The 26,684-nt window shown below is 45.0% G+C and overlaps 1 protein-coding gene across 1 annotated transcript; it reads left to right on the plus strand.

Moving 5' to 3' along the window:
* Positions 1 to 1,460: 1,460 nt before the first annotated feature.
* On the plus strand, positions 1,461 to 24,570 carry LOC111837094 (DNA topoisomerase 1). The gene is made up of 21 exons (XM_023798897.2): positions 1,461 to 1,611; positions 1,976 to 2,000; positions 8,696 to 8,798; positions 9,569 to 9,689; positions 10,503 to 10,561; positions 10,717 to 10,809; positions 11,017 to 11,092; positions 11,226 to 11,320; positions 12,621 to 12,736; positions 13,056 to 13,177; positions 13,570 to 13,692; positions 15,061 to 15,248; positions 17,526 to 17,670; positions 18,036 to 18,179; positions 19,478 to 19,663; positions 19,885 to 19,953; positions 20,225 to 20,339; positions 20,566 to 20,693; positions 20,797 to 20,891; positions 21,345 to 21,494; positions 23,142 to 24,570. The coding sequence occupies exons 1-21, from the start codon at positions 1,579 to 1,581 to the stop codon at positions 23,242 to 23,244; spliced, it is 2,289 nt and encodes a 762-aa protein (XP_023654665.1). The 5' UTR covers positions 1,461 to 1,578; the 3' UTR covers positions 23,245 to 24,570.
* Positions 24,571 to 26,684: the final 2,114 nt, after the last annotated feature.

A 26,684-nucleotide genomic window follows, 5' to 3' on the forward strand; every position in this document is an offset into this window, starting at 1 on the left:
CACACAGCTGTAATGATTTAACAAGGGAACATTTGCTTTCATAAACAATAGGATTACACAGAATTTAAATGATGTAAGCATATCATTTCCTTTTGTGATCCCCACCTGAACCCTGTAAGAAAATTAGAAAGCATGCATCTTACCACTCTGTTCTTATTAAATTTACTGCACGTCTCCCAGCCAGATTAAGGGCAGAGACTGATTGACTGAGTATTGATGTTTGGTATTTGAAATAGGGAAGACATCGTCTATACTCCATGAAGTCAATTTGAAATACAAGGACTAGAAATGACTCAAAACACAAACACATCATGTTTTACTTCATTAGTTTTTTTTTTTTTTTGGGGGGGGGGGGCGCAGTTTGTACTGTCATTACGAAGCACTATGTAAAATATGGCATAAAAAGTAATTATAAATCAAGCTGATGCTTTTACAGTATAAAAGATGGTGTACTATTTTACATTTATGGGATTAAATTACAGTGCATGAATCAATCTTTGATTTTTCAGTGAATTACAGAGCTGGGTGGTGCAGTGGTGCAGTGTTAGCACAGTCGCCTCACACCTCTGGCACCAGGCTTTAAGTCTCCACCTGGGGTCCATGTCTGTGGAGTGTGCATGTTCTCCTCATGGGGTTTCCTCCGGGTACTCTGGTTTCCCCCCCATAGTCGAAAAACATGCCAAGGTTAATTGGAGTTACCAAATTGCCCATAGGTGTGAATAGTGTGTGAGTTTGCCTTGCAATGGGTTGGCACCCCATCCTGGGTTGTTCCCTGCTGTGTTTCTGTAGCCTCCAGGATGGGTTCTAGACCCCCCACGACCTTGAATAGGACAATATTACAGAGCATTTTAGCAATTAAAAATACATAGGCAACATTTAATATGTTAATGTTATTAATATTAACAGGGGCCCAGTTATAGATTTAGGTGCCTTGAAAGCATCCAATTATGTTCCAAATTTTTTATGGCCCCTGTCACTCTGGGCCCTAGGAATCCTCCTACCCCCCTTTATGGTGCCCCTGAATATTAGCATACTTAATCAACATCTTTCAGCGGTTATTTTTTACAGGACATAATAAACTTCCATTAAGGTTTAGTTCAAAATTACTCTCAAACTTATTCGAGAAAATGCCAGTAATAAAAATAACTTCATTGGAATGAAACGTCTTTTTTTTTACTTACCAGTTCCGCACTACTACAGGATACTTTGTAAAAGTTGCGCGCGTAATTTCTCTGTCACGGTAATATGGATGCCGGCAAAAGCGGCAGCGACCCTGACCCGCAGAAAGACAAGCAGCAGCTCCGAGGTCGCCTCTACCCCGATGGTGGCCGGTCCAGAGCCCGGAGTGGCTTTATGAGCAAATGAATCTGTGCACTACGGAATGGGAGGGACTCTATTGGACAGTGCGTGTCTGTCCCCCCATTTAAACGGCCCCGCGCATGCGCACTAGCTCATTTTTTGGACTTAGTCTGTTACACAACTGCTTATTTCTCCATTCTGCCCACCTCTTCTTGCCGGCATTTGCTCCTATATATTTTAATATCTTATTTAAAAAATAAAATAATACACGGCGACAGAATGGGTGGAGATCATGGACATAAGGACTCCCAGGTAACTAATGATACAAACGTTTTGATATGTCATGGCCGAAAAACCTTCGCTTTGACAATGAGTGTTATAACTAGACAGCTAATAATGTAGCCTTGCCGTGGCAGGCAGCGATTTAGTGAAAAATATATTTTAGCAAAAACTGACAAAATCGCCCAGGTGCGGTAATTTGACACAGATTTCTTATCGAACTGGTTGATATTCGGGTGACAACTTTATGAGTAGTTTTACAGATTTTTGTACTGTAAAAACATTTTTTCATAACCTTAGCTAGGTAGTGAGCTGGCTGGCTTGCAGATAGGTATGCTAGCTTGTGCCGGGATACGCTTTGAATAAATGAGAAATTTTGATATTTTTCTTTTTGCAGATCGATCCCGGATCTCGAATTGGTGGTAAGTATGACATTTTGCCATAAAGGAAGCATAAAATGCATCGCGATCGTCCTCGTTTTCCACTCCGGATTGCGAGCCCTCGGTTTTCTGTAGTTAGTTTTTTAAGGACAGAAATGGCGTCCCAGAGACTAAGTCCCTTCTCCGTTACTCGCAGGTGCCTATTGTTCAAATGGAGGGCTTTAAAATCGCATTTAAGGCGGCCGATATTTCCATCTGAAGGCACGATCCTATAGAGCCGGACATTGTTTTCCCCGAAATGGGGCGCATTTACGCCGGGATCGCGATTAAAGGGTTGTTTTTTGGAGCCGAAAGTGGGCGATTTGGGGGTTGAGGACTTAGTCTCTGCGCCATTTTCTTTTTCTCCGGCGGCTCTGAGTGCCGAGAACACAAAGTGCAGATCTGCTGTGATATGGAGGCGAAGGCACAGGGACGAACGGGGGGGTCCCGGCCTGCCGGGATGCTTGGCACCTTTTTAGTTTTCATTTAGGAAAAAAAAAATTAAAAAAAAATCAAAACGCTACCGTTGCGGTTACGTGTGGCACGAATTAGTAATATTGTTAGTAACTTTCAACAGCGAATCTGATCCCCGCGGACAATCTGCTGGTTTGTTACATTTTTTATCACGTCTGGCTTAATTGAGATGCGTTAACTGGTGTAATTCGTGTTGGATCACTTCTTAGGGTAATTGTTTTAGCCTGCGCCTAACTGTTCCTTCATATAGCATTTATATATTAAGGCAATTTGTCATTTGAAAACTTTTCCCTCGGTGTTAAGTACCTCTTACGGCGCTACATATGTTAGAACACAGCACGACTTTGGTCGGGGCTGAACTACATGATCTCTACACACACATAACATTTTTTCCATTTGCAGTTTGCCTTTATCCTTAAGGATACCGGATCCCACAACCTGGACAGGTTATAATCTTCCTTGGATCAAGTTCAAATTCAGACTGGGCCCGTTTCTGTTGGAATATAAATTCCTCCTCCTATAGTGGTGATTTAAGTTTATTATGTTGCATTAGTAAAAAAAAAAATCAAAATTATGCATAGGAATATTAATTTACCAATGTGTAATGAATAAATAAGATTTTTCCAAACACTTTGTCCAAATTGAAGAAAGTCTAGAAGACAGAGAGCAGGTTGTCGGTGTTGTTGTAGAAGTTGAGGTTAAGGGTCTTGCTCTTTGGCTCAGTGGTGATATGGTTACTCTACCAACCATGGGATTTGAACCCACAGTCATTCAGACATGGGCAGAAAGCCCTATCCCCATCATTTTCTTGATTATTTAGTGTATAATGTGTCGAATGGAGATTACGAATGTTAGGTAATATTTTTATTGCTTTGAATGGTATATGTGTGTATTACCCCTTAGGTTGTGATGAGGACGTTTTGACCAGCTGTGAAAGTATGTTCAAAAGTTAGCGCGCCGCGTTTCCATGTGTGTGTTACACTGCGAGTAAGTGTTGGAGTTTACAACTTTCCCTAGGAATGTATGACCATGTTATCTATATGTTAAAAAGCATGAGTCAACGTAAATGTATCTCTTTTTTTTGTGACAATGTTGCGACTGCAGGGAGATAACAGGCCCACTGGCGTAAGTGACACCTTGTGTTTGTGTGTGTCAGTATGGCTGACAGGTGTACACTGAAGTCACTCTGCTTCCAGACTGTTACACTGAATGTGGGACCTCCTCTTATTGCATCTGGAGGTACGGCTGTCATATCTGGGGAGGGTATGAACTTTCCAGCCACAAGTAGCAAGGGTGGGCAGCGGGGTAGGGCGGTGTGTGTGTTGTGTTTTGCGTTGATAACATTTAGAGCGGTGTTTGATCTGTGGCTCAGCAGCTTAGAGGCTAGTACTTGGTTCCAGAAGGTTGGTGGTTCAAATCCCAAGTAATACCTCTATTGGACCCTTAACCCCAGCTGCTCCAGGGTGTCCTAAATACTGCCTGATCCTGAGCTTTACTCACTTCTACAGAAGTATCTGTTGAATAATTGTGGATTGACCAGCTCAGTGGGAACCCTCATTCTCCAGCGTTCTGAACTGTTTTTTACCCCAACCTCTTGGGGTCGATCTGTAGTCAGGCAGGAAGGCACAGAGTCAGGGTATAGGGTCCCTACAGGAGTCTTACACCAGTTCGCTCAGCACACGATTAGTAGTTTGTACAGGATTTTCTCAATAATCATGAAATTTTGAGGAACCATGATCCAACTGGTCTCGTTGGCTTGTCCAGCTAGGAAGTGTGGAGAGTATTGGTTTTTAATTATACTGTATTGCCTCCTTGCAGGATTTCTGTGAGCTTCCAGTTAATTCTTTTTCTTTTATACTCATACGTTCAATCAAGAGACTGAAAGTTGAGTATTGACACACACTGCATATCTAATTGCATAGGGTTATTCTACACATCTGATAGATAAATACTTGTATCCATCCATCTATCTTCTCTAACCGCTAATTCAGTACAGTTGGACCTGATCACATTGGGCTTGGAGTCTATCCCAGGAAGTACAGGACGCTATGCTGGGAACAGCCTGGATGGGATGCCAGTAGCAGGGCACACGCCCAGTAAGACACAGTGAGCGATTTAGATACACAGATTCACCTAACTCCATGTTTTTAGTCTGTGGGAGGAATCCCACGCAAACTCTACACAGACAGCAGTGTGATTCCACAGCGTTACTCTCTGAGCCACTATATCACCCTACAAAAATACATTAAATTCATAAAAAATTATCTGGGGAAGCTGTAAAGGATAATAAGTGCTGGTGGCCGCTTTCAGTATAGAGGTGCTCTGGTGGTGATTTATATGGCCATAGCATACCGAGCAATCATCCAATGAGATTAGGGCGGATGGTTATTGGCAAATGATTGTGACTTCAAAATAGAGCAAATCTAATTGGACGCTGGATAAGATAAAACGAAAGCGAATCGTAATGCTAGCCACAGAATCTGCTGAAAGGTGAGTGAGTCTTTCGGCTGGTTCAGCTGTAACGAATGCAGCACATTAAAGATTGCGGCCCAAACAATGGCTTTCTTTTCTAAGCTTTTAAATCGGCGAAGATTATTCGGGAATTTTTGAAAACACTGTCATACTCATTCCAAAAAGTGGAAGAAAGTCTAACCATTCTTAGCTCGGAGGGAGGAAAGGCCTTAAAATGAACTCTGATTCGTTTTATCCGTTGCTCTGAATTGGGGAGTGAGAGAACTCGTCCTACGAGTTCAGCATTTATCATCGCTGGGCAAACAACTGATGAGTGACAGTAATCAATGGAGAATTTTAGCGACTCCTGCGCTAATTGGGTTTAGCTTGATCGCTGTAGATGAGGCAGTGCAAACACTCCTTTTTTTAACTGCTAAACTCTCCTAGAAACCATCTGGTAAGGATTTGCTGAGCTTAATGTTCAGTCGCTGACTTCACTGGTGACGCTTAATGCCAGAATCCTTATCGGAACAGTTGCTAGCAGGTATCGGTTTCCGGTCGTTTTTAGTGAAGTCCCCACCCGGCCACGGTCCTCTGCCTATTCGCCTCACATCTCAGGTTTTCCACTTGTCCTTCCACGGAAAGTGTGGATTCTTCACGGAGGCTGTTAGTCTTGCTGTAAGGGGGCACAGTGTGGCTCAGCAGGTAGAGACACTGTACCTGTGATTAGATGGTTGTTGGTTCAAATCCCTGGATCAGCAGAGTGATTTCAGTGTTAGGCCCCTGAGTAAGACCCTTAACCCCCAATTGTTCCACAGATTAGTTGATCTTACTTTCTCAACAAAAAAAAACAACAACAAATATGTACATCACTTTGGAAAAACATATCTGCCAAATTATGTGTAAATGCAAGGTGCATTTGTTGTACCGTAATATTCCACTGTATTTGGTCTTTGCTTTAAAAGGATGCCGCATTTTGGAGTTATTGTGAAGAAATCCTGCTGAGGGGCCTTGGGTAGGGGTACAGATATTCTCGATAGACTTGCTAATGACTTGCGTGACTAATATGAACTGAAACGTATGAGAGTATAGCGAGTCGCCGCGGCTGTGCTAACTGGTTGTTTAACTCCGCTCGCACGACAGTCCTGCAAATAATTTTAAACCGAAACATCTGTCCGCATCCCCCGTAGCGGGTCTTTGTTTTGGAAAGGCGACACGGGGCACGGAACGCCTAGCGCCACCATCCACCTCAAGCAGGAGGTACATCGTGGAAGGGGAGACTCTACGGCACTGCTTAGAGACTGCTTCTCAGAGTTACAGGGAAGAGGGAAGGTTGGGCACTGAAATGAAAAGCCCCGTGTTTTATTCAAGAACTTGTCAACAAGTGGCGGGTACATACATCAGACGCACCAGCTAGACCCCATCGGTATATTTTGTGTCAGAGCAGAGGTAGATACGGCCTGGTACGAGGGGCTTTCGGTTCAAATTAACTCCAGCGTTCTCACATTGAGGCTCGATCAGTGTGTTGAATTCTTTATTTCTGGTCTAATATTGGCCATTTATTGTAAATATAGCTGATGAAATAGTTATGCAGGTGACCGCGATCTTTACATTCCCATCTTTTCGGCCTGCTTGACATTACGTAAATACTTCTATCATTTTGTGTACTGAGTTAGTTTTTTTATTCTGATTCTTTAATCTTTATCAATAGGAGCCCTGAGGAGAATAAAACGCAGCCTGCTGATTATTTTGTGCTGTAAACTTCTACACAGGGCCTAAGTTACAGAACAGGTCAAGGTGGAGGATGGGGTAACTCGAGATGAAGGCGAAGAGGCTGGTGATTTTGCTTCGAGTTGTTTTCTGTAAGGCGAAGCGATGTTTCGAAAGCACGAACAAACTCGCAAAAAGTGTGGATCTATATGTGTGTCAGATGTCATCATCTGTGGCTTTGCCCGTTCTCCACGGAGGTGACGGATGCCTCTTTTGTCTGTCGGAGGCTGCTCTGTCCCCTGCGGAGGATGTGGACCGTCAGAACGTCAGCGATGGGAATTGTTAGTTCTTTAGCATAGAAATTTACCTGTGAACAAGTTCCCTGTGTCTCGGGGTGTAAAATAGTCCTGTTGGATGTGGTCTCCGTCGTAAAAGCTATGACAGTTACCAATTCCATGCTTGCGGTTTACACTGGATTTACACTGAAAAGGGGATTAAGAGGCTGGGATTACAGGATGTGTGGCACCTCCCGGGATATCTCTCCGGCAGGTTTGGGAGTAATTGAGAAGTGGTTTAGTCTCATTAGTCCAAAGCTGAGGTTTAAGTGCATTTTGGACTGAGACGTCTTAACTTCTGCACTAAGTCCCCCTCCCATTACCACTTTTTTTTACTTTTATGTTTAACATTTATTGCTATTTATACATCTCAACAAATGGGCATAACATGGGCTTGTCTGTTTGTCCCTGTCTCCTTGAGCAGCCCAGATGTTTCTGGAATTTTCTATTGAGTCTGGAGCCATTGCATCAGAACCCATTGGAGTTATTAGGCACCTGCTATGGCTGGCTGTTTTAACCCTTTGACAGAAAGTCGGCTATCCCTGACAGCTCATAGTCCCACCCTCTTTGGCTTTTTGACCATTTCTTTTCTCCAGTGATGCCACGGATATACAGACAGACACAGTCTTTGAGTATATAATTTGATGAGCAACAGAACCTCCCCAAATCGCTCTAGTAATCAGAATTAGAATCAGAATACTTTTATTATCCCAGAAGAAATGACCTAACACCTCTTGTTGCTCTGTGGGTTCAGGGGACACAGGGGAACCGGCAATGTTCCAAGGGCTTGAGGCTGGTCCAGTCCATCCACTGGGAGAAGGAGAGTGTCCCTGTACCACCCAGCACCCCCGAGTCAGGGAGACCCAGACAGGGTGCAGGCCGGCCAGCTGGGACGCTTGTCTGTGGCGGCTTTCACGCCTTGGCGTAGTAGGGAAAGCTCGCTCTTTTCATTTCTGCCTTTCTAACAGGCAGAACAAAGTTCCTGAATTGGGGGGGGGGGGTGGCGTGTAAACATGGGCGGCTTTAAAGCCGTAATGTGGAGCTCCTCCGATCTATCCCCGGCGGTTCTGCGATAGTTCCGCCTTTTTTATCTTCGCCGGAAAAGCAGGAGGTGCTCGAGGAAAGCCAGGAACGGCGTCTGTGAAGATCAGCTCCTTAATGTGCGCTCTGATCGCTCCCTCCGCCACTGTCGCTTAGATCGCAGCCCCCCTACCCCCCTCATCAGGTCTTTTAGCTGACAGTGACCAGGGATGGAAAGGTGAGAGATACGTCTGTGTCTCTCCACAGCACCACAATAACCAGACCCAGACCCATGGCTGCAGGAATTCTACAGTGAAGCGGCTGGGAACCGTAAGAATCTCTTTTAAGGTGGCAGTTTGAGGTGTGTGAGGCGGTGGAATTAAGGCAGTGCGTCTCTGCATGTCTTGTCTGCCTGGTCATCGCCTTCCGTTTGTTTCTTTCTCAGCAGCACCAGGCCACTTAGGTTACTGAGGCGGTTACCGATAACACCTCAGTGGCCAGAGCCTAGCACGCTCAAATTGAGGGGAATTTGGGGGCTCCTTGAACCCCTCCCATTAGAGACAAAATATGAATCCATGCCACCCCCTCTTCAGTCGCCAATGCCTCCCCTCTGTTTCCCCGGCTGTTGTTGCTAACCGCGTTTTTAGACGGCAAGTCCCAGGTCTGGGTTTCAGTTCGTGTTTCTTGCTCCTCCTTCCTCTCCTGCAGACTCCCACAAACACAAAGAGAAGCATCGGGACAAGGAGCACAAGCACAAGGACCATAAGAAGGACAAGGAGCGGGAGCGGGTGAAGCCCAGACACGCTGACGGGTACGTCCCCCCCAGCGCCTCTGAGAGGAACCTTTAGCGTGTCTCAGGTTCTGACGCTTTTCCTCAGGTGTAAGGAACAATCAAATTAGTCCACCCCCCCCCCCACCCCCACCATGGCTGAAAGTCTAACAGGTCCTGAGCTCGATTACCCTGCTGGTCAGAGGGTTCAATTTCCCAACTGGTCGGGGTGGATCTGATAGCTGATGATGGTACTACTGGGAACCCAGTTTCTGCCGTGACTCGCTGACTCATCACAGTGACTCGCTGACTCAGTGTAGTGACTCGTTGTTGTGCAAGGCTGTTCTTTGCATAGGAAATGCTTTGTAGGCAAAAAAAAAAAAAAAGACAGATGTATTAGAGTAGGAAACAGAAGCTCTATGGCTGCCGTCTTTAACGGGGACCATGTTCAGTGCTTGGCTCTTTAACGGCAGGGTGGGGGGAGTGGGGTGATGGATTATGTTATTCTCAGCCCCTCCCTGCATCCCCTGGCCACACTGGCCCTCGTTTCCCCCCCATCTGTGATGGACTCGCCGAAGAACAAAGGGCTTCTTAATGACATCTGTTAGTAGTTTGGTGCTTCGTTTGCAGCGCAGTGTGGTCTGTGGTCCTTGGCTCCGTAGCATGATGTTTCTCGGGCTGGGTCACGTGCCTGGGGGCAGGAGGACATCAGGACCCTCATCTCTCTGCGCTCACTCGGGTCAACCGCCCCTGCCGCTCACCTTGTTTATTCAATTATTTACCTTTTTCTGTTTTTGCATAATGCCCTGAAGCAAACACGAGGATTTTGCAGAAAGGAAGCATCGAGACAAAGACAAAGCGAAACACAAAGACCGCAGCGTGGAAAGACACAAGGACAAGCACAAGGACAAGGAGAAGAGGAGAGAGGACAAGGTGGGCGTCGGCTCTAGGTCACCCCGACCGGTGTGGGGTCACATCATCAAGGTCCGGGTGGTCTCTGGGTAGCCCTGATCTGTCCCCCCTAACAGGATGGAGAACTAGGATACCCAGGGTGTTGGTGGGGGGGGGGGGCACTGTGAGCTACTTCAGGTTTTACAAACTATTTTAAAACCAAAAGGCTCCTGTGCTTGGCTTAATAGTTCAGTTCTTCTTGTGCTTTGACTGGTTTGTTTCCTTGATTGAAAGACTCATCTAGCTGTTTCACATTTAGTGACACATGCATAATTATAGGGGACTGACCAATCAGCACACAGCAAGAACTCAGTGCTAAAGTGACATCCAGGCCTTTTTAATTGAATTGGTACTTTACAAACCCTGTCCTAGCTCATAGCGCCCCCCCTGGCATGGATTAGGTGGTCACCCTACTGATAACTTAGCCATATGTCAAGGTTGATGTCAAGCTACTTCTGTGCAGCCTTTTTTGAATCTGCCTCTGACCTCGTTTTGACCCAAACCATACGGGGTGCAGTTTCACACAGACCTAGATATTCACAGATTCTGCAAACTCATGCATATTTAAATCATTTAAGAAAAACATTTTGAATAATGTAGCAAGTTCAATGGGGAAACAGCCCATTAAAATGAAAGCTTAAATGTGAATTTCAGATTTTTTTTCGAACAGTGCTTTTATGCGTTGATGCTTTTCCGTGTGGCAGTCCTCTTTGTTTTGGCGTTTTTTGCGTTTTGTGAACTTTGTCAGTACTGCACCTTTTGGTAAGAGGAGCTCTGTGGTTTTTTTTTTTGCAGAACAAAACTCTGGGCTTTGACGAAAAACCCAGGAAAGAGCAGGAAAATGGATTTGCCAGGTAGGAATTTTGTGTTGTGTTCAAATTCTTCTGGCAACGGCAGTCTCTGAACTGGTGTCTACATGCAGTGTATGTCTACATGGGTGTCAAGTATGACATAGTTATGTCTCATTGTGTCCGAAAACCCATACTCAGTGCGAGCTCTCCCTCTCCAGCCCCCCACGCGTCAAAGCTGAACCGGACTGCGACGGATTCTACCAGTCTCCCAGACATGAGAAGTCGCTGAAGAGGGAGTTTGAAGACGACGAGTGAGTACTTCATGGGTGTTTGGTGTGGGGGTGTCCTCCCCCAACACACCGGGGGCACCGCTAATGGTAGATGCCTACGTGTGTGGTTACAGGGTCGTGAATCCGACATTTTGTGAGTTTGTGTGTGTGTGTGTCCTGATAAGTTCGGGAGAATGACAGCGTTTGTATAATTTTTTCAGTTAGCGAGTTTTGTGTGTTTGTTTTCAGCACTGAATTCAAGCCCAAAAAGATCAAGATTGAAAATGAGAAGAAGGTAAAGAAGAGGAAGACGGAGGAGGAGGAGGTCAGCCGCGCATCTTTGTGTCGTTTCTCGTCGCAACATTTTTATTATTCCTGTTCCATAACCAGGGGTTTTTACGGGGGTTTAACGGGAAGCAGCCTCCTGATTTTCTTCTTGCTCTGGTTGGATGTCTTAGGACGTCAAACCCAAAAAGAAAACAAAGGATAAGAGGGAGGATGATGGGGAGACCAAGAAGAAGGGGAAAAAGGAGCCGGAGGAGAAGTGGAAGTGGTAAGGCCTCCTTGGAGACCAGTGATGTCTGACCCTCCCACGTCTGTTCCCAGTGTTGGGCATTTCAAGTCCAGAAGCCAAAAATCCAGGCCAAGATTTTATTTCTACCAACCAGTTGAACATAGAGAGTCACAGTCACAGAGAACTCAGCTGGTTGGTAGAAACAAAATCTTGGCCTGGATTTTTGGCTTCTGGTCTTGAAATGCCCAACACTGCCCGTTACATGCTGACCGTTTTGAAGAGTCTCATAAGCATTTACTTGACCACATTTTTTCTTTGTTCTTGAGAGGTACAAGAATACCCCATGCCGAAATTAAGTAGCTAGAGGGTTCTGTAAGCTTGGCTAACGTTGGCTGTCTGATTTGTGTCTTTGTGTGAGATTCAGTGAACCGTCTCTGAGTGGTGGGCGGGGCCTCAGTTTGTAACCGCTCGTTTAACGAGCGTATAATCGCAGTGGCTGCCTTCGTGAATCATTCAGCAATACCGGTGATGTAGCGGCGCGAGGACATCGTCTTCCTGTGCGTCATGCTCCGCCGCGCCTACTAGCCAGACGATAAGCATCCAGGTGGATGTTGGTGGGAGTGTCTCTGAGCCGGCGTGTGGGGCTGAATTTAAGTGGGATTTAATTGTCTCACTTTCATTTCTAGTCCCACCCCAAGTCCCATGTAACAGTTTGCTCAAAATGGTGGCATAGCCTTAATCATGTAGCTTAGTCTTATCTGAGTTTACATGTGTGAGGGGTACACTTGGTTTAGGTGTTTGATTACGGCACAACTAGAAGCTAATTTGCAGATAACTCTGTAGATGTAGATTCCCTCGTTATTGACTTGCGTGTTTCTCAAAGTGGATCTGCTGGCGATGATGGACAGGGTTAACTTGCCATAGTGTTGGGGTAGTCTCTCCAGACAGGCTATGCTGACTTGACACTGAAATCGCTTCTTTGTTTGTCAATCTTCATTTGGTCTAAATCTCCATCATTTTTGTTAGGACTGTTTTTATTGGCAGCTTCCGTTTCTGTAAGTGTTCATGTGATTTGGTTCAGAGGAATGATCCCATCAGCAAGGCCTCGATGGTGTATTTTGGTCTCCTGTTGTTTTACCATATGTACATATATGTACAGTCGCTAACGATATTATTATTTATGTTCCAGTACTGATTAACTAATGATTGCTGGTGTCAACAGGGACACCTTGTTGATTACATGGGACAAACAATCCAGACCCTTGTCATGACCTCATCATGTGCAAAATGATTTGAAGGGTCTCACTTTTTTGGATTCTGCTCCTTCTTTGGACGCTAGGTGGGAAGAGGAGCGATACACTGACGGCTCAAAATGGAAATTTTTGGAACACAAAGGTCCCGTTTTCGCCCCGCCTTACGAGCCCCTCCCCAACAACATCAAGTTTTATTATGATGGTAAATGCGTGCTTCTCCTCATAGTTCCAGGTCGTTAAGTTGCCATACCAGGAATTTTTATTTATAAATTCTAGTTATCCCTGTGACCCTGTCTGGGATAAGGAGATGGATGGAATTGTAGATATATTAATCATTCAAGTTAAATTGTAATGTCAACACCTGTGAGTGATTTTTACTGTTTGGTTTTGCTGAAACATCCATCCATCCTTCATCAAACCATACATGCAGGACATTATCTTGGTACCTGCTTAAAAATAACAGTAGCAGACAGGATCGAGCTGCGTGCTGATTGGTTAGGCTCTCACTGCGTCTCTTAAAGGGAAGCACATGAAGCTCAGCCCCCTGGCTGAGGAAGTGGCCACCTTCTTCGCCAAGATGCTCGACCACGAATACACCACCAAGGACATCTTTCGCAAGAACTTCTTCAAGGACTGGAGAAAGGTGAGGGTGGGCTCTGGCTGAGCTGGAGGCTCATGGGAGTTTTTCTTTCACAAAAATGTTCTGAGGATAGAAGGAAAATGATTGGTTCGGATGGATAACCAATCAGAATGTAGAGGAGGTGAGTCCAAGCAACTAGAGGAGGCATGATCAACCAATCAAATGTCTTGGACCCACCTCCTCTAGTTGATTGGACCCACCTTGTCTACAATCTGATTGGTTATCTCTCTGATCATTTTTCCTTCTGCCCTCAGAACATTTTTGTTCCCATGAGAACTCCCATGAGCAAGCTGGAGTCCATTATCGGTCCACGACTATTTTGGTGTAATCGTACAGGTTTCGGAGCACTGGTACGCGGGCGAGGGGTCAGTTAGGGCATCTTGCTTTCTTTCCAGGAAATGACGTCGGAGGAGAAGTCAAGAATCATAGACTTGAACAAGTGCAATTTCACTGAGATGCACGAGTACTTCAAGGCCCAGACAGAGGCAAGAAAGCAGATGACCAAGGAGGAGAAGCAGGTACCTGGTTCTACAGCACTCCCTGGGAGGGATGGGGGGGTGGTTCCTTCTTCTGGTGGGACTAGCATATCTTCAGGAAGACTGGTTGGGTGATTTTTATTGCTGCCCCCCCCCAGATGTTTCAAAAACTAAATAAATAGATAGTAAGTAGAGTCAGAAGATCATAACTAGCTGGTGAGAAGAACATGCTGCTTCAGCTTCTCCTAAATTTAATGTTTAGTGTAGTGACTGTTTGTGGCCAACAGGGGGCCTCACGTAAATGTGTGGTTTGAATGGTGGTAAACAACCAGACTTCACAGTGTTTGGCAATGTCGTAGCCAATTATGAAGACATGCCTTTCTGCTGAAAATGCAGGAAATAGAGAAACATCCCACGTTTGAGATGCAATTAGGCTGGAAGATCGTGAACAAAACGGAACGCACAGATTAATCACTGTTTGCGCACGTCGCTTTTGGATCAAGCGATGGGAAAATACTGTAGCTGTGGTGTCATGATTACTTTATTAGGTTTATTAGGATAGCATGAATATTTTTAAAGACACTGAATGTATTTTTGAAGGCTGCATAATATATCCGCTTCTCAAGAACACAGGAGTCATGTGACTGCAGAGTCCATCACGATAGACCTATGCCACATTTCCATTTTGATCTATTTTGGATTTTAAGTTATGACACGTCGCGCTCTGTCTCTATTGGATATCGACTATATCCACTTTTGTCTCCTTAAAGACTGCCCCTCTGTGTGAGTGAGTTTATTCTCGCTCACTGTTTTCTGTTGTCCTTCTAAGGATCGCGCAATAACAGTCTGCTAAAAACTGAACTTTTCTGTCCACCTCATGATCTCGTCGCCACTCGAGTGCTGCAATATTTTATTTATTTGACCTGTCACATGTTCATAATTTATTATGAAATCTGGCCAGCAGATCAATCTTCCATTTCTCATAGCATAAAAAAACTGTAACATTATTCTGCTAATAAGCTGGCTAATTGTTTCACTGCCAGCACCAGAGATATTAGACTAAACCATTGGTTATGGATTGAATTTTCCGGGTATGGGGGAGGTTTTGGGCAGGATAGCCTATCCCACTTTCACTTATGTTATAGTTCCAAATTCTGAGACCAGCTTTTCTGTGGTGCCGTGCAGGAGCCATTTTTTTCTGACGCAGGGCCAATTTTTGCAGTGGAAATGCGCACATCTAGTTCCAGATTGGGGGGGGGAAAGTTTGGCACCAACTCCGGCACCGTGTTTGTGGAAACAAGGAACTAGTCACATAGAGCTACTTAAAAATGAACACCGTAACGTTATGGCATACAGGCGCTGATATACGATTGGTCGTGTCCCTGACCTCAAACCTCTGCCCCCTCTCAGAAAATCAAAGAGGAGAATGAGCGGATCCTGCAGGAGTACGGCTTCTGTGTGATGGACAATCACAAGGAGCGGATCGGCAACTTCCGCATCGAGCCGCCGGGCCTGTTCCGCGGCCGTGGCGACCACCCCAAGATGGGCATGCTGAAAAGACGGATCCGGCCAGAGGACATCATCATCAACTGCAGCAAGTGAGTTCCACCACGCTCCCCGCATGCACTCCCTGCTCTCGGATCTTTCTGCTAACTGGCTTGCATACGAAAGAAGGTGAGACTGGATCTGGGTGGGGCTCGAATTTCTGATCCGTGAGATGGCAGGAGAAAGCTCAGTAATATCTGTAATGGAAGCGCTACAATGGTGTCTCACTGGCCAATCAGGTAGCACTTCCTCCATGAATATTAATGAGCTGTCCTCTGCAATGCTACATTTTGGATTCATGGGTGGGATGGTGAATAGTCACGGAGGGGTAAAGCCGTGCACCGGGGGGGGGGGGCGCAAATCGATAATCAAAAACCCAAAGTGGTGTCAGATCACGGTAGAAGCCCATGTGATGCTTCAGGCAAACTTCATTATCAGCGCCCCCCTTCCCAGCCGAAGTCAGTTTGCTTTACTGTGTCCCTCAGAAGATGGTGCCCTAGGCAGCCGCCTATGTCGCCCAGTGGGGTGACCGGCGCTGCCTGTATGGGCACGCTGATGGCATGACTGACCTGCACAGGGGACTGTAATCACTTAACAAAATGCTCCAGCACTTCCAGAAGCGTATGGAAACATTTCTGGAATCGTGTCATAATCGGAGTTACGCTTCTGGCTGTGCTGCTGGGTGGAGTAAGTGGTTTGCAGTTGGGCGCATAAATCTTTGTCTGTGTGTGTGTGTGTGTGTGTGTGTGTGTGTGTGTGTGTGTGTGTGTGTGTGTGTGTGTGTGAGTCACACACAACCTTGTCCAGTGGCCCTGTAAAAACTGATTTTGGAAAATGAGAAAACATCCCCACAGAAACCTCGCCTCTATTTAAATCATATCTTTTTAAAATGTGCTGTGAATTTTTCAATTTTTGATTTTTGATTGGCTGCCATTTAAATGGAAACCAGGCAGGAGTTGCCATCAAAATAAACTTGGTGCCTCTCTCTTTCGGCCCGTATGCGGGGGCGCTGTGCTGTGTCCGTAAGGGGCCGCTTGCCTGGGTCAGACACATGGGGTCATATTCATTTAATAAAACTGTTTTAACACGATTCTGTTCATCCACCTCTTTTCCGTACTGCTTGACCGCTACCGGGTAACGGTAATTCTGGAGCCTATCCCAGGAAACACAGGGTACCCCCCCTCCTTTCAACCATGTGTACACTGAAGTGTTATGGGGGGGGGGGGGACTGGAGCCTATCCCAGGAAGCACAGGCTAGAGGAACATCCTGTATGGGAGGTTGGTCTGTTAGAGGTTCTCAGAGATGCCATTTCACCTACCTGCCTGTTTTTGGACCATGGGAGGAAATCAGAGTACCCAGAGGGAAGGGGCACCATGGAAATGCTAAAAACGGAGGCAGGATTTGAGCCCCCGTCCCTGGAGGAGTGAGGCGACAGTGCTGCCCATTGAGCCACCGCACCTCCTCACACGCCAGAATTCCTCTTAATCATGTCTATGATAATTCTAAAAGTTCCCCAGCTGACTCTTTACGTCCTCTGGGTTTCTGGGCCTTGGCTGGCCTGTATTTTCCTGCTGACGGCTGTACCGAGCAGCCGTTCGCACTCATTGACCCCCCGAGTATCTTCAGTGATTACTGCCCTCATCATCATCATGGCTCAGTCCCATGGAAGGGTGACATTGCAGACGTGACTTACGAACTGTGACATCATAGGTGCAGCCTTCAATCGGGCCAGTGTGGGGAACTGACTCATTGATGGACTTTGGTTTTGATCTTGACCACAATCTTTTAGCAAGCAAGCCCACCCTATCTATAGTGGTACGCATGGCCAAGGGGGGCAACCAGTTGACCTTTGATCCCTAGTGGGTTTTTTTCTCTCTATTTGGGAGTTTTTAGTTCTTCTCCTCTGTTGTTACCTGGATTTGTGTCTTTCATGTCTTTGTCTTCCCTGTTCCTTGTTTTTGAATTGTTCTGGATAAATGATGCAGGAATGTATCACAACATTCCAACATGAAGTGTCTTGGGGTGACTCTTGCAAAAGGCAGAATACAAATATAAATTGAAATTGAATCATCATCATCATCACGCCATTTTGTTACTGTTCAGCGTTCTAGCAGGAGCAGGTTGTTTTCAACCTTGGAGTCACGTCCTCTTGTTCATTTAGGTTACGCAACGTTTATTCTTCAAGGACTAGGTGCCTCTGATTAGATCCAGGTTAGCCTAACATTGCCTCCATCTGCAGGATAGCTCTGAAGGTCTTTATGACCAACTTCCATACCATCACACTTTTTAATCTCGGGGTTCCTATCCTGGTCTTTTGCCTCACCTCCAGGGACTCCAAGCACCCAAAGCCACCTCCTGGGACGAAATGGAAGGAGGTCCGGCATGACAACAAGGTGACGTGGCTGGCGTCCTGGACTGAGAACATCCAAGGGTCCATCAAGTACATCATGCTGAACCCCAGCTCCAGGATTAAGGTCAGTGTTCCCTGATCCACCCAACCCTCTCCCCAGCAGCTCCGTTCCAACATGGCCATCCGACTCGGCAAGGTAAATTTAGCAGGACAGGAAAAGGTTCCTCCCACTCCGGCTATTTTTGTCTGCTTTGTGCGGCGAGTTCCAGTGATTCAGGATGAACTATAGTAAACAGAGTATGCATACTGTAGGATTTCAAACGTGGGAAAAAAAACGGGTATAACTGAGCTTAGTCCAGCTTTAGCGCAGTTCCGCATTTTTCTGCGTCTTTTCGGTGCATTTCATGGGGCCTCCGGTGTGGCATCGGTGTCGCCCTCAGTGCTTAGCACCTGAATGTGCCTAACGACTGTCCCCTTTTACTCCGGCAGGGAGAGAAGGACTGGCAGAAGTACGAGACGGCCCGGAGACTGAAGAAGTGCGTGGACCGCATCCGGACCCAGTACCGGGACGACTGGAAGTCAAAGGAGATGCGGATCCGGCAGAGGGCTGTAGCTCTCTACTTCATCGACAAGGTCGGGGGGGCTATTAGCCGCTGGCTCCACTGCCTCCTTGTTTTCTCTTTCTGTTGTTTAATAACAGCTTCTGAACTGGGCAGCTCTGTGGGTGGCGCTGTTGCCTCACACCTGCTAGACTTGGGATTTGTTCCCCCCCCCCCCCCCCCCCCCCCCCCGCCCGTTGTGTGGATTTTTCGCATGTTCTCCCTGTCTCTGCATGGGTGACCTCCCTCAGTCCATAAACACTGGGGTTAGGTAGAGCTGGTGTCTCTAAATTTACCCGTTGCGTATGAGTGGGTGCCCAGCGACGCGCTGGCATCGCGTCCCGGGTTTCCCCAGGCTCCTGCACTTCTGAACCTCTTCCCAGAGCTGCCCCAACGAGCACTGGAGGCTCAATGAAAATACTTGTCCTTGGCAGTAGACGAGGCCTAAATTAGCCATAGCGGACTCTCTAATCCAAACTGCCATGCTGTTTAACAGTCGAACGGGCTAACAATTTAATGATTTTAAAACAACGCTGTACTAAAACAGTTCATTTAAAGTGCCCATTGCAAGGGACAAGTTCACAAATCAAGGTTCCTGGTCTCTATATTCCCTGCTGTTATAATTACTAACTCCGTTGGCTTCTGAAGCAATTTGCAGGGTCTTGTAAAAAACATGCACACACCACACACGCCCACACACACACACACACACACACACACACACCATGCACACACACACAATTTCCCTAGGGCTCCTGTTAAATGTTTGTATAAACTGGTTGAAAACTGTGAGGGTGCATTCTAAATCGCATACTTGTTTGCTATGTAGTAGGCGAAATCAGCAGTATGTCTGTCTGAACTGAATCCTCAGTATGAATGAAACGTAGTTGAACGGTACCTGGGTGACATACTCCACTCAGCAAAATTCCAAATTGTACATCCAGTGGATGCTACACTACCCCATAAGGCCACTGGAGCTGCAACCAGAGATGGAGAACATTGCTTTCTCAGAAATGTATGTCAGGATGGTGGAGGAAGCACCTCCTCTGTACAAATTTAAGTAGAAAACACAAAATCCATTTTTTGTTGTTGATAGTTTATAACTTTTGCAGGGGTCCAGCTAGGTCAGATAACATGCAAGATGGCGACCACCATATGTCCAAGTGCATGCATACATACAGTAGGTACTATATCAGTAGTTGAGTAGTAAGCTTCTGACGAATTTCAGTATGTGCTGTGTAAGTATGCGATTTCAGATGTACCCTGAGAGTAGGTCGCATGTTTCCATGGAGATGAGCCTTATGTAGCACTGCCCCTTCGCTCCCCCCACAGCTGGCACTAAGAGCAGGCAACGAGAAGGAGGAGGGCGAGACGGCCGACACGGTGGGCTGCTGTTCCCTACGGGTGGAGCACATCAAGCTGTACCCTGAGATGGATGGCCAGGAGTTTGTAGTGGAGTTTGACTTCCTGGGAAAGGACTCCATCCGCTACTACAACAAAATCCCAGTGGAGAAAAGGGTAGGTGACCACAGGTAGAGCTGAAGATGTGGGGCAGTTTCCATGCTAGTAGCATGCGAGTGACCTTAGCCACCAATAGGTGGCGATGAAGATGAGGGGCAGTTTCCGTGCTAGTAGCACGCAAGCACCATGTGGAATAAAGACCCCTGGTTTTTGGGGGATGTATTTCTCAGAAATGAGGAAGCGTATTAAACTGGTACCTTTTTGATTCTGCCTTTTAGGTCTTCAAGAATTTACAGCTGTTCCTGGAAAACAAACAGCCTGAAGATGACCTTTTCGACCGCCTCAATGTAAGGACCCTCGTATATAGCACATTACAAGCATTTGACTGTCAAGGAGTCGATTAGGAATAAATGCAGCGAAGTTAAGCTTTCAATGAACAAGTGTATGAGGTATTGGAGCAGGAACCTGATCAGCAGAAAGTACAATATTAGGGGCTTTCATGAAACATGGAGTGATACAGTCTAGGTATAGGGTTGTTGAGTAAGTATCTCCAGCAGAATCCTGCTTAGGTAGGCATATGCTACCCATGCTCAGTGGTGCTCTCTGTTGACCCCACAGACCTCAATTTTGAACAAGCACCTTCAGGAGCTCATGGATGGTCTGACGGCGAAGGTGTTTCGAACCTATAACGCCTCCATCACCCTGCAGCAGCAGGTCAAGGAACTCACCTGCCGTAAGTGACCCAACACCCAGCTTTGGCACGAGAACTCACCTGGGGTGTGACATGTAAGGCTGATGTCCTCCATTACATCTCCTGGAGCCTGACTGATGTTGTAGGACTTGGAATACTGCCAGACTTTGTCTGATTGATTGAGATGGGGCTAGGTGGAGGTTATGGTTTGCTGGACGGACCTTATCAAGCAAGAACTCTTCACTTCTGTAATGTCCCCGGTCACCAGCTGAGGATAACATACCCGCCAAGATCCTGTCCTACAACCGGGCCAACCGTGCCGTGGCCATCCTGTGTAACCACCAGAGGGCTCCACCAAAGACCTTCGAGAAGTCCATGCAGAACTTGCAAACTAAGGTACAGCGTGTTCCTGATAGGCTTCATTGCGAGGGGGGTGGGCGAGGGACTGCTCTAGCCAGTGCTCCTCATGCCCATTGTGCCACACTCTAAATCGCCACAGATAGACGCGAAGAAAGACCAGCTTGCTGACGCCAGGAGGGAACTGAAGAGTGCGAAGGCAGACGCCAAAGTACGGAGAGACGAGAAGTCCAAAAAGTAGGCGACGTGCCCAGCTCTGTCAGCATACATAATACAATATAGTTTAAAAATGATATGATACAGAAGCAGATGTGACTGTAGACCTTGAGGCGGGCAGCTCTTTAGTCTGTCTAAACTGTTTATGTAATGCGTTGATTTATTTACTTTGAATCAGAATTCATTTAATTGGCCAGGTGCACAAACTTGTGCATTTGTCTTGGCAGCACTGGTGCATACATTCAAACATACATAAAAAAAAAAACAAGAATAAAATAGATTTAAATGTAAGCAGTAGTGCAAATCGGTGAAAACTTCAGTCCGTAAATTGGTCTTTTCAAACTTGTGCTCTGTGTACAAGTCTCAGCTAGATACGCGAGTTTACGTAGCATTTGGTAACTCACTTTGGTGAGACCTGGCTCTTCAGGACAGGGTTGGGGCAGCTCTGGAGGTACCTTCTGTCCTGGTTTTCAGAGCCGTAGAGGCCAAGAAGAAGGCTGTACAGAGAATAGAGGAGCAACTGATGAAGCTGGAAGTGCAGGCCACAGACCGTGAGGAGAACAAGCAGATCGCCCTGGGCACCTCCAAACTCAACTACCTGGACCCCCGCATCTCAGTAGCCTGGTAAGACCCCCCCACACACACACATACGTCGGGTAAACATATCTTTATGGGGACTGCTCATTCATTTCTATGGGAAAAATGCTCTAACCATAACCATAAGTAACCAAGCAAAATACAAGAGTTTTTGGATTTTTAGTTTTTCATTGCAGTTTCAGATTTTTATTAAATTGAGTTTTCTCTTATGGGGACCAGGAAACTGGAAAATGGTCCCCATAAGGGGAAAAAACGGGTATTTGTTGTGGGGACATTGTGTCCCCATAAGGTAAGGTATACCTGCTCACACACACACATACAATCCTGGTATAATATGAAACCAGTTCAACAATTTAAGGTCATAAATGAAATATGAGTGAAATTCTCCAAAAAAATACATCAAAAAACAATGTTGTCATTTGTCCAATAGCTGCCAGTCCCGTAGGCATGTTGTATTTCCTGTTGAGCTTTGTAATTAAATTAATAGCTTATCATAGAACTTCTTGGCAGATGTCTTGGTTACATATTGCTCATTATGGCTCATGAAGACTGGATGTAACATCTGAAGTTGTTAGCACTTTCATGAATACTGTGGTCGTCATGATAGCTGCGATTTGCAGTTGCTTTACTGGAATTGATTAAACTGTAAACCTTGTAAATTTCTTCAGAATCAGTGGTTTTCTCTTCCAACGCAAAGAGTAGTTTAGTGTTTGGCCTCTTTTTCTCCTTGGCTTCGTCCCCTAAGTGGGAAGGTGGTAACCCTCAGCAGACTAAACAGCCTGGCATGGCCGCGAAAAGGTGCGCTAGATGCATACCTTCAGATTGTCGTCGGGTCTTGTTTTTCAGACGTCATCTGGCTGACCTACTTGCCGTGCAACTGAGGGTGGATGACGCCACAGTCTTGACCTTTAGTGTTATAAAGCGCTACGCGAATGATAAAATCAGTTCGGAAAACATCACTAACAGTGCGTAACGGAGACGATAACAGTGTCTGGCCTGATAGTTTGCTCCTCCATTCCTGCTGAAAGTCCTGAAACTAGTCTGCCAGTCTAGTGTCAGTTGTTGGTACCAGTTTGAGTCTCTCTTGTAGCCCATTCATTGAAACATTAAAGATATGTTTACTGGTATATGAAATTCAGGCATCTTGAATATCAGCTTTCTGTTTTGATTCTAAAGTTGAAATTTTGGCTTTGACAATCACTTCAACGAGTAAATAAGATACAGATCTGGAAGATCTTGTTCAGGAATATGAGGGGCTGTTTTAAAAAAAAATTTAATTTTATTTTTTTTTAGTTTTGTTTCTTGTTGTTTTGTTTAAGGCCTCAAAAACAATGGGGTTGTGTGAGCACCATAAAGACGGCCCAGCTGATGTTTGTCGTACAGGGGAAGGAGACTCACAGCTGTGTCGGGACACTTCAGCTGAATGAAAATCAAACATGGTCTGCTAATGGGATTTAGCGTTCCCGCAAGCACCTTGCGCTATTTCGGGAACATCTCCTGTGCCGAGCGCTGCAGAGGCGCACGGAGTTCATTGGCCGTCATCCATCTCCGCATCTGTTTGGTCCGTTAGCGCAGGCCTGCCTTCTCCAGGCTCCCCCCCCCCCCCCCGGGGAGGGCCTCACAAACGTCTCGTGAGTCTCACTTTTTTTGTTTTGTTTTTACCTCCTTAACCAGGTGCAAGAAGTGGAACATTCCTGTCGAGAAGATCTACAACAAAACCCAGCGTGAGAAGTTTGCCTGGGCCATCGACATGGCGGACGAGGACTTTGAGTTTTAACTGGCTTTGGCTGTAACTTTTTAAGCATCCGGGTCCTTGAATATTGGCTTTTTTTTTTTTTTTTTTTTTAGGGTTATGGATTTTTGTTATATGCCGACTTGACCAGGTTTTGGAGGATGACAAAGGGGCGTGGCTAAAAATGAGATTGAAGGAGCTGAAGTGTGTGTGTGTGTGTGTGTGTGTTTGAGTGAGAGATGTATGAAGTGTGGAGCATTGTGTTTATGAAGCAATGGGTTTCCACTGTTTTTTTAAATCTGAAGTGGAGGGTGAAATGAGGAAGTAGTCCCAAACTGCTTGCGAGCATTTTATCTTTGGAATTCGGTTATATACAGTGGCTTGGTGTCTAACCTGCACCGCTCTGACACTCAAAGGTTCGTCGAGCTTGTGTATGCTGTGGTTTGATGCTACTGTATTTAGCGAAACCATGATTTTTCTTAAATGTTCTTTTTAACCTGTATTTGGCCAAGATTTATTGGTGAATTCTATATTTTAATAGGAAAATGGTTCCTTGTGGCGATGAGAAACCAAGAATGAACTGACTGCAAAACGTGTGTGTGATTGTGTGTGAGAGAGAGGGAGAGAGGAGGTGAGTGGAATAGAGAGAGAGAGAGCGAGACAGAGGTGGAGGGAGAGGTGAGAGTGTGATGCGTTAAGTGTGGCTTTTAGTTACTCTGAACTGTGGAATTCAATCCACAATGAATGGGTCTCAGAATCAGTATGGAAAAAAATACTATTACAACTATGTTCTTGTAATTAGCACACAGAATGTGAATGAATTACATGTGTTTGTTATTTTACAGTTTCTATCAGGGATTTTTCCTTCAATACATATGTGAAAAGTATTTTCCTTTCAATTGCATCTTCAGAACCCAATGAATTCTCTGTCTGCACAATTCTGTGTTACCATCCGATTTCAACTCCCCTTTCAGCTGTTTCCAGGGGAAAGCAAAGTCTGTTACTTTAAGAAATGCCTATATTTTAATGTTCCAGTGTAGATTCGTCATATTTTTCCCTTTCAAATGGTCAAATGAAAAGATATGTGAGGGAGATGTTCTTTGCCAAAAAAACAAAAAACAAAAATAAAAAAAAAAATAATTAAAAAAACCTGGTAACTTTCAATTTAGGGTGTTTTTGTAATTGTATAAAGACAGAAAGGGAGAAAAAGTAACTTAATGTGAATTTATTAGTTACTCTGTATAGGAAAAGCATTAGTGAAATTAGTCAATGTTAATGCTTTATCGGATAATCCTCTTGTCCCCCATCCTGTTTTACCCCCCCCCCCCCCGCCCCCGTAGGTTATTTAAAAATAAAACCCCTTATAACTTTTGTTGTTGTTTTATGTGATGGCTTACATAACTTATATTGATAAGTCAACACGGAAATCTTCAACTGGTGTTAAATGACAAAAAATGAACTGTACTGTGATGCAGACTAAATCAGTTGTGGGCCGATCTTACATTGTAAACATGTAATTGTAAAACCACACTTGGGGATCCACAATTAGGCAGGAGTGCACCAGGCATTGTTGGGAATGGAAACCGGGAAATGTGTTGGTGAAATCAATTCCCTTATTCGGAGTAATCTCTCCCAACTTGTTTTTGAAGGGAGGAATCAATTTCTTAATTCCCTCCCCGATTTACGATATTGAAACCACTGCTTTAAAATGGTGGGAATCCTGTAGGCAATATATAGACCTACGTTTTAGGCTGCAAGTCACCTTGTTCTGAAGGACGGCAACATCATAAGTAGCTCTAAATAACACATTTTAAAATTATTTAATATTTAATAACATGCATCATAGTTCTTGGTATCCCTTCTACCACCAGTAGAGGTCCCTGTAGTTGCTGTTTGACTGCAGGGAACTGGGAAAGGCACTGGTGATACTGGTACGTTTTCTTAATGTTCATTTTGTGATGAAACATTGTGAGGCTTCAATTGTTTTTGGAAAGATATGTGTAAGTAATTCACATATAGGTCTAAATTATATGATGTCATCAATATAGCCTAGTAAATACATCCCCCTCTGAATTTTCTCATCCTTAATACATGTATCGTTATTTGATATTTGGATGACATATAGGGATATATATAGCTACCGCAACAAGGATAACTGGCCTCAATATTGTCATCTTCTTTCCAGTTGTACAGCTGCCTTAAAACCGTTACATGTGGTGAGTAAATTCAGCCAGTTTCTCCTCTCACCTTTGGTAGACCTATGCAATTAATAATCATTATTGCAAAATATGGGACTCCACGTGACCCCATAAGAAATGACGCCTTAATCTTAATATCTGTCCTGGGAATGCCTAAAATGAAAATTTGCCTTAAAACACAAAATTTCAGTCGTTCAAAAAAAAAAATAAAAATATATATATATACACACACACACACACACAGCATATACTCTAGGGAATCAAACTAATTCAATTACTCAATACTTGTCCCAAATTAAAACTGTGTACATATGGTACTCCAGTCTTCATTTATACTGTATAAACTGAATCAACGATATGCATTTTTGTTTTTAATAATGGAAGAATATAAGCGCAGGTCCATGAACTGGGGTAACGCTAGATGTTTTTGGCATATAGCCTATTGGACCCTGACCAGACCAATTATATTCCAATATTTTAAGGGCCCTGTCACTCAGGAGCCGTCGGAATCCTACTCACACTATCTCAACCCCCCACCTCCCCCCCTGCTTTTACTCCACCCCTGCCCGTGAATAGTAGCAAATTCATACGGGATGCATCATATAAGGATCTTTACAGCATTTAATATGTTCCATATTGTTACATTGTCTATATTTACTGCATTTGTTTACAGTTTGCTGAATTGTTTTTCCGGACATTTCCTGTATTGTTTCATTTGTAATTTCCCATGTGGAAGATAGAATTTGACTGGTCTAGGTGGGTGAAAATAATGTCAATTTAAATGGGAATGTAAAGGATCAAAACTGGTCATGTATAAAAGTGACGTGGAGTGCAACTAAAAACAATCCAGAACAAATCGATACCAAGGTATCCAGTTTTCAGTGAAGCCTTAAAGCCCGGATGCATGCATGAAACTCTGAAATAAAAGTCGAAGAATACGCGCACGGTGATGCACACTTCCTGGTACGCCGTTTAGGCCCATTTTATTTGGTATCTTGGCTTGGGTTACAGATTGATTTATTCCTTTTCGAAAGTGACATGCAGTATTTCATCCATGTGTTCAGCTGCATACTAGAGCAATTCAGGTCAAGTGCCTTTTCTGAAAGGTACAAGATCAAAGGCATCAGGGTGATGCCAAACCTGAAAAGGTGTTTCACCTCCAAGCTGACTGCTATGGTCAAGCAGTAAGTATCAGTAGGCCTGGCATGTACTCTACAGTGACTACTAACAAAAAAACTATAACAAGTTGTATGTTTACTTGCGTTTATGAAAATAGTACAGGCAGCA

The sequence above is a fragment of the Paramormyrops kingsleyae genome, chromosome 18 (genome assembly GCF_048594095.1).
Source record: "Paramormyrops kingsleyae isolate MSU_618 chromosome 18, PKINGS_0.4, whole genome shotgun sequence".
In the NCBI taxonomy this organism is placed as follows: Eukaryota; Metazoa; Chordata; class Actinopteri; order Osteoglossiformes; family Mormyridae; genus Paramormyrops; species Paramormyrops kingsleyae.